This window comes from Castanea sativa, chromosome 11 (assembly GCF_040712315.1).
Source record: "Castanea sativa cultivar Marrone di Chiusa Pesio chromosome 11, ASM4071231v1".
NCBI lineage: Eukaryota > Viridiplantae > Streptophyta > Magnoliopsida > Fagales > Fagaceae > Castanea > Castanea sativa.
The window spans coordinates 20718600-20727211 of record NC_134023.1 but is presented as its reverse complement, the minus strand read 5'-3'; the positions used below and the strand labels follow the sequence as shown (position 1 = coordinate 20727211).

The 8612-nt window shown below is 44.3% G+C and overlaps 1 protein-coding gene across 1 annotated transcript; it reads right to left on the bottom strand.

The window, feature by feature from the left end:
* Positions 1–1070: 1070 nt before the first annotated feature.
* LOC142616203 (uncharacterized) lies at positions 1071–1628 on the bottom strand. The gene has a single exon (XM_075789087.1). It carries the CDS (start codon positions 1626–1628, stop codon positions 1071–1073), a length of 558 nt encoding a protein of 185 aa, XP_075645202.1.
* Between the last annotated feature and the right edge of the window lie 6984 nt (positions 1629–8612).

The following is an 8612-nucleotide window of genomic DNA, read 5'->3' as shown; positions in this document are numbered from 1 at the left end:
TTGCCACCTTTAACACAAGTTGCCCTTCTGCGAATACCCTTTCTTTAGTCATCCTACCGTAAGCTTTTGTCATCCTCCGTCAGTATCTGCGGCTGCGTTCTTAAGCTTCTTCTCTCTTCTCTCTTCTCATCAAGCCCTTCTAAGTCTTCATATCTTTCTGCCACAAAGACCTCCTTCTCCTTTTCTTTTTCCTTCATTTGTATAACTCGTAGGGAAGGGGTCATTATTTCTATTAGGCTCATCACTTCTGTTCCGTAGACTAGAGAGAAGGGTGAGAATCCCGTGGCTAACTTCGGCAAATTTCTATAGGCCCAAAGGGCATCTAACAGATGCGTTGCCCATCCTTCTGTATACTCTTGACTCCTTTTACTAATGATTTTTATGAGGATTTTGTTCGTCGCCTCTGCTTGCCCATTTCCTTGCAGATAATAGGGTGATGATCGATGGTGTTTAACTTGGTAGAATTCCAGCATCCTCCTTACATCACTATTGACAAACGGCATGTCATTGTCGCTGATGATTCTATGGGACACCTTAAACCTTACGATTATATTTTCCTTAATGAAGTTTGCCACCTCTCCTCCCGTGGCTATGCGAAGTGGCACTGCCTCTGCCCACTTGGTGAAGTATTCCGTAGCCACCAGGATCCATATGTATCTACGAGATGGTGGGTTAACTGGCCCCACCAGATCAAGCCCCCAGGTATGGAATGGCCATGGGGTAACCATACTGTGCAATTGTTGCAGGTGGGTGTAAATCAAGTTGGCCTGTATCTGGCAGCTGTGACATCTTTTTACAAATTCTGTCATGTCTTTTTTCATGGCATGCTAGTAGTAGCCCATCTGTAGTAGACATCTGTATAACTTCTTCTTTCCTTGGTGCTTTCCACATTCTCCCGTGCGTACCTTCTTTATCATACTTTTCGCTTCCTCGGGGCCCAGACAGCATAATGGGTCTCCATCATACCCTTTTTTGAAGAAGACTCCGTTGTGCAGAAAGTAACATGTTGCTAGCCTTTTAAGCTTGTATCGTTCACTGTGCTTTTGTGGCAGGACACCTTCTGCTAAGTACTAGGTGAATGGCTTTCTCCAATCCTCGCTGACGAACACAGCATAGCTTTCTTCTCCGTCAGCCGCAAGCTGGCAAGTCTCACATTGGACTTGAACTTGGTCCACGTCTTTTCCCATACTCGCCCAGTAAAAGCCTGCCTTTTGGAGTATGCGGTAAAGGTTGATCTCTCCGCAGGATTCGCAGGCCTTGTCGTGTACCTCCTTCAACTTTCTCTGGGCCTCTTCTTGCCCCACACATCTAGACAGGACCCCTCCTAGCATCCTGCGATATAGTTCTCCTCCTACCAGAGTATAATCTTTAAGTACCTTTAACTCCGTAGGCTCACCTCCTTTCATCAAGACCTCCCTTATGGGATTCCGCCAATCCTCTTCACATTGTTCCTCCTGGAACTTTTCCTTCAATATTTCGATAATAGATTCTTTTCTCTTACTGACTTCTATCTTGGCACTATCCCCTTCAAATACTATTTGTGAGCCTAATGCAACCAGCACATCTACGAACTGATTTTCACTTCTTGGCGTGTGCTCTATTTCAAAGGTTGAAAACCTTTCTTCCATCTTCTAGGCCATTACCTGGTAAAGGGTTAGGCTGGGTTCCTTTAAAGAGAAACTTCCTTTGATCTGGCAGACCACTAGGTTCGAGTCCGCTATCACTTTCAAGTGTTTGACCCCCATTTCAAAGGTCGTGGCTAACCCGGTTAGGTAGGCTTCATATTTTACCGTGTTATTTGAACAGGGGAATTCCAATTTGAATGATAGTGCTACAGCCTTGTTTTCTTCGTGATACAGAACCACTCCCACTCCCCCTAATTGGGTAGTAGAAAACCCATCAAATTTCATCAACCATCGTTCTCCGACTTCTTCTGCCGCAACTACTTCTCTTGGGACTTCATCATCGAATGAGAATTCTTCTTCTCTTGGGAATTGTGCCAACAGATCCGCTATAGCCTAGCTCTTTACCGCTTTGGGCGTTCCTGCCTTTAGGTCGTATTGTGACAATTGCAACAACTAGTGGGATATTTTGCCGGAGAGAATTGGCTGCTCCAATAAGGCTTTGATGGTGTGAGACTTAGTCATTAGTCACACCTTATAGGCCAAGAAATAATGACGTAACCTCTGCGAGGCATACACGATAGCCAAGCATGCCCTTTTTGCCCTTAGGTAGTAAGTTTCTGAGTCTTTTAGAGCTCAGCTGATGTAATAAACTGGCTGTTCCACACCATCTCCATCCTCATAAGCAATCAATGCGCCCACGTCGTATTGTTGGTAGCTAAGTATAACAACAGTGGCTTCTTGCGAACTGGAGCTTGCACAGTAGGGAGGTTCATCATAATTTGTCGTAGTCTTTTAAAGGATGTCTGCTATACCTCCCCCCATTCAAAGCTTTGCCCCTTTTTTAGTTGTTTCCCGAAAGCAGAGGTGATGGTGCTAGTCCGGGGATGAATCTTCGAATATATGAGACCTTCCCAAAAAACTTTTCAACTCCTTTACTGTGGCTGAAGGCTTTATAGTGGCTATGTTCGTAGCCTTGGCTGGGTCTACGTCTATTCCTCTGCTGTGAACCAGAAAACCCAAAAATTTCCCTAAAGATACTCTGAATGCGCATTTGAGAGGGTTCATTCTAAGCTTGAAAGTTTTGCACCTTTCGAATACCCTCCTTAACACTTGAATGTGTTCTTCCCGCTTCTTTGACTTCACCACTATGTCATCCACATAGTCCTCTAATTCTCGATGCATCATGTCATGGAATATTGCCGTCATTGTCCTTTGATAAGTTGCACCTGCGTTCTTTAACCCAAATGGCATTACTGTATAGTAAAAGTTGCCTATAGGTGTTCTGAAAGTAGTCTTTTCTGCATCCTTTGGCGCCATTCTAATTTGACTGTACCCACTGAATCTGTCCATGAAGGAAAACATGGCGCTTTCCGCTGCAGAATCTATTAGTAAGTCCATGTTTAGCAGTGGGAATTCATCTTTTGGGCAAACCCTATTGAGATTTCTGAAATCTACGCAGCACCTTACCTACCCGTTCTTCTTCTTCACTAGCATTATGTTGGATAACCAACGTGGATGTTGAATGGGTTTAATTAATCCTGCAATCAACAGCTTCTATACCTCCTTGACTATTTGTTCTTCTATTTCAGTGTGGAAAATTTTGGTACGCTGGGCAACCGGCCTAGCCTCTAGGTCCACATTCAGCGTATGCACCACTAGCCCAGGATCCAATCCTGGCATTTCACTATAATCCCACGCAAAGACGTCTTTGTATTCCTTCAATAGTAATATGAACTCCGATTTTTCCTTTTCTGACAACTTTGAACTAAGTGAGATGGGCCTTGGTTCCTGTTAGTCGGATCCCAAGTTGACTTCCTTCATCTTCTCTTCTGGCGTAACCTGTACATCCTCATCTGCTGTAACCTCCTCGTCTCTTTCTCCATGGTTTCCTTCTTCTAAGCCTTCTACCAGGCTTTTGTGTTGCCATTCTTGTCTAGGGCCCGCTTGTGTTTCACTCATGGGCCCCACGCACCTTCATAGTTTATACACGATCTTGTCGTCGGGTCCTCGAACCCTGACACATTGTGGCATGTCGCCTGGTTCTGCAGCAGGTTTTTCTTTTCTCTTCTTCTTCTAAGAGAGTAATTCTCTTAGCTTAGGTTCTGGGTCACCTTGAACGTCCTCCTACCTAGGGATGAAGGTGCCTTTTGGTTTCGATACTAAGCTTTCCCCAGATGGTGCCCACTGGTCATAAAACATGGTCTCAACTAAATGAGCCTCCGCTTGCTCAAATGGTGATGGGTTTGATGTTATACGTACCATCCTGCCATTTAACCTCCCTTTCACGCAGTGGTGGTAAGTGGATGGTACCAGCCGGTGCTTATGCAGCCACGGCCTCCCTATGAGCACATGGTATGAAACCTCCATCTTTACCACATGGAACCGGGCTAGAGAGGCTAAGTAAAGGGCCTCTTGTGGTCAGGGCATCCCATTTCGATATCCTCATCACTAAAGGTGATTTCAGTTGATTCCTGTAAGAGAGTTCTATCATCTGCAACTTCTGTTGATAAGCATTCTATTCCTGCCCCGGAAGTAATGCTTACCAGGGCCTCTGTAGCTGTCTTCCGCTCTTTCGCTGTAAGGCCTAGCTAGTCAAATAGATTTTTGAACTTGGAGCTCTTCTGCAAGGTGGTGATGGCCGTGGCAGGCAGGGTTGGATTCTCCTCCTCATCTTCCCCTGGGTCTGCACAGATTACCACAGCTGCTACACCCTTCCCTTTGTGGTTTGGAAATGGGTTCCTCTAAACTTCTTGTTGCAACAGCTCTAGGGTTCCTTCTTTAATCCTGAGTGGACCAGTCTGCGGAGCGCCCAACATTTTGCAGTAGGATGTTGCACATAATTATGCAAGCGGTAGAAGCGTGGGTCCCTCCGCTTTTCTTCTATGGGTTCCCGAGCAACTTGATTGGGTTTAAAAACTCCGTCTGCTATCCACCAGTCTAGGAGCACATCTAGCTCCTTTGGGGCGCATGGTATTGGTGGAGGGGTATCATACTCCCTGCCGGGCGTTCCTTTTATCAGAACTCGGCTTCACCGATTGAGCGGTCTTTTTGGCTTTCTGTAACAACTGCGCAAACTGGGAGATCTCCAAGTTTTCCAGCACAACTCTGTATTCTTTGATCATATTCGTCATACACATCTCCACCATTGTTTTTTCCTCACAATGGTCATAGCAATCAAGGATTATGTCTCTGAATCTCTTGATGTACTCCATTAAATCTTCTCTGTTTCTTTGCTTGGTAGCTTGGAAAGTAGCAAGCATCACTGTTTCCTCTCCGTGGAAGTACTTAGTGCAAAATATGTCCACCATGTCATCCCAGGTTGGGATGGATCCTAGTTTTAGGCCTATGTACCAGGTGTAGGCACGGTCGCATAGTGATTTGGAGAACTCCCGCAGACATAAGTCCTCATCTGCCACGAAAGGGCCAAGAGTATTGATGAATTTGCTCATGTGCTCAACAGCACTACCCTCCTGCCGTCATATTGCGCAAAAGCGCGTGGTTCATACCTTTCAGGGTATGGCTTGCTAAGCACCCTTAAGGGATAAGGAGGTCTCCGTGCGTAGAATCTTTCCTTGGGTGCTCTGGCCCTCTCCTGCTCTAAGAGAGCTGCCACCTCAGCCATGGTGATGTAGCGTTGTCCTTCAGTCTGCCGGGAGCCTTTAACTAGCATCTTCTCTTTGTCAGCCGCATGCTCTAGGACATGCTGGCTTCCTTTTTCCTTGGTCTTTTTAGTCTTCAATTAACAGATTTCCTCCATCATCTGCTATTGTGAGTGTTGCAGTGCTTGTATCACCTTAACAAAAGCATTGATACTGTCAGCGGGATTACTTGCCTGCAGTTGGGGTTTAGCCCCCAATTCGTTGATGTTTTCTGCCTGGTTGGGTTGATGGGGCATTGTTGGCCTCGACTCAGTCTGCGAGGGGACAACACTCATATTACCCGTTGTCCTGGATTTTGGCGACATTTGTTTACGAGGATCTCTGTCCTTGTCTGTTTCTCAACTCCCCAGATAGTCGCCAATTTAAATGTGTGGGCCTTTTCTGCAAATGTTGGGCTGGGCCGCCTACTGCTACACTAGGCCCAAAGATTTCTAGATCAGGGAGTTGGAATCAGTTCAAGAACAATCCTCCTTGGTTCGGCTTATGCGCAAATGATGCCCCTGTTAATCAGGCTTTGATCACATGCCCATGGCAGGCAAAACTATTACATTAACTATGGCAGGCAGATACAATAAAGACAATAATGAAAATTCCTTTACAATTCAAACAAAAGTGAGTAATGGGCTTTGATAAGGGATGCCCACTTTATGAAATAATAACAAAATGGTAGGTATTGAATGAACAACAATAAGTTTAAAAGAAACATATGTTAGTCTGCCTCATAAGCCACGTTGCTAAGTCTAAGTCAAGAAGGGGAATCATCTCTTCAACGCGATTAGCCTCTCTAATGGAGAAATTAACTCCTTTGAAGGGGCGGGCCTGAATGACTTGTGTTCAGTGAGGTCCTTCTCTGTTACCAGAGAACATGGGTTGGAGAGGGAGAGGGAGATCAACCCATTCGGTGCATGCCTACCATTCTGTTCTCTCTGTTTTTTTACTCTTCTTTCTATTCCTTAATTCTTTCCTTTCTTTTTCTTCGTTTACTATTTTTTTCTATTCTCTCCAATTATTTCTTTCTTTTTCCCTTGGCCTTTACTTTTACTGTCTTTTTAACTCTAGCGATTATCCTCCCGGAGGTTGCTCTCTCCCGCCGTGCACAACAAAGGCTCCTTATATAGTGCCAGCCATGCTTGGCTTTTACCATTTTTGCCCTTAATCATTTTTGTCTGGTGTGGATGTCCTTGCCGACCATTACTGACTAGTCAGTCACCCGGCCAGCGCCACTTACCTGTGCTGCCCGCGCCACTCCACCTCACCAAACAAAGAAGGCTCTTTTGTTTGGTTACTTACCGTGGCGTTCTTACCTGCCACTGTGTAAGTACTCTCCTTCTCTCCGTCTCTCATGGCATGCACCTAGTGGTTCCAACTCAGCTTTGCCTCTTTTGGGTGATATGTCATCCAAGCAGGACATTGCTTCCAAAAGAGCTTGAGCATGACATGCCCTCTTACCTCTGACCCATGACCTCACCACTTCTCGTATTGGCTGGGTACAAGCTGGTGGTGTTTAGGCCTTGCGCGTACCTTACCTCCATGCTTGTCCAAATTTTGCCCGCTGCTCTTGTGTTTGCCGCGGTCTAAAAGTCATCAGCCTAGTCTGCCGTTCATCTTTGACTTCTTATGGTGTGGGCTGCTTTCCCTGACTGCTCATTTATGGCTTGCTTTTTTAGGGGCTGGGCCTTGCTCGATTGTGGGCTGTTCTGTACTTTTATTCTCAACTCTTGTTATTTGTTTCCTGGCGCATCATCTGTTATGCCTGCCATGAGGTTTGCTAGACCCAAGGCCGCTGGGCCTCTTTGGGCTTTACTGTTCATTCCTTCTATGATGGCCCAATAAACTCGTTGGGCCCTTTACCACTTGCGGACTCCCTCATCCCGTCTACTTTCCTTTGGGCATCCTTGGCCCGTTTACTTTTCTTGGGGCTTCCTTGGCCCTTTCCAATTCTATGCTTCCCACGGGCTTTTGCTAACTTCTTGGGCTTCCTTAGCCCAAGTACTTCATACTTCATCTTTGGGGCTTATAGATTCTCCATTGCCCCTTACTCTCTGTACTTACATTGTTTTGGACCAGCTGTGACAGTTGTAGCCCATTCTCACTTTTCTACATCTACACTGCCCATGAGTTTGCTATTTCTCTCTTCCGGGTCGTCTTAGGCCCATTTACTTCTTCAGGGTCCCTTTGCTTGCTTATGGACCCATGATTTATTATTCCTGCCACTTGGGCTTTAATGGTATTTCCATCCCACTCTATTATGCCCATGTCTTTGGGCTTTTCCTCCTGTTGGGCTTCTAAAAATGAGCATCTACATATATGATAATGAGATGCAAGTGATATGTGAGGTAAATGATAATGCATTACATGTGAATTTCGATAATGCATAACATGTGAAATGTGTCAAGGACAACTTTAACCGTAATGTTTGGTTCATTCTGTAACATTCTTCACTTGTTTCTTGCAAGTTCTAATGCAGCCGGCTTTTCTTTTCAATTTAAAGTCTTCACGGAAAGTGTACTCTGAAAAATTACACTTTACCACCCTAAACCATACCCTAAATTATATTTTGCACCCTAAGTTTTCTAATGCATGGTTTGCACTCTCAACTATGACCTTTGTTACACTTTGCGTATAAAGTGTAATCAAAAGTATAGTATAGGGTGATTCTTAAAAATATATATAGTTTAAGGTGGTAAAATGTAATTTTTCCATTGTTTTTAAGGAATTGAGAAGAGGAACAATTCAGTCTTTTCAAGTAATGTCATACTTTTCCATCCAAGTTGTTAAGGACATATTTTATGAAATTGGCTAATCCTTTGACAAAACGCACTTTATTTGTATTTAGGTAAATCTATGATGTTTTTAATACTTCATAAAACAAGGTTTCAAGTCTAGTATTAAAGCCATGAAGTTGGACGAAGAAACAAGTGAAGAAAAGCTGTTCACTAAAGCTAGATAGATAGCTCTACACCTACGGACAGATAACTCGACAGCTGCTCGACAGATAGCTATCTATCGAGGTTTAATGAGGTTCGACAGATAATATCTATCGAGGTATCTATCGAGGTTACGGAAATCAGAATTTTCAGATCTAATTTTCGGCCTATGCTTATGTATTTGTGTAGGGTTTCTTTTCTCATAACCCTAGACATATATAAGGCTTATTTTAGAGGCCGTCACATATGAGAATACAAGGAGAATACATGCAAAAAGTGACCGAGTGCTTATTCTCTCTGAAAGAAGCTACTGCGTCTTTATGCCTTAGAATTTTGTAACCAAGTGCTTCTTCATCTTTATTATTGATGAAGTGAAGAACTTTGCAGCCAACATTTTTCTT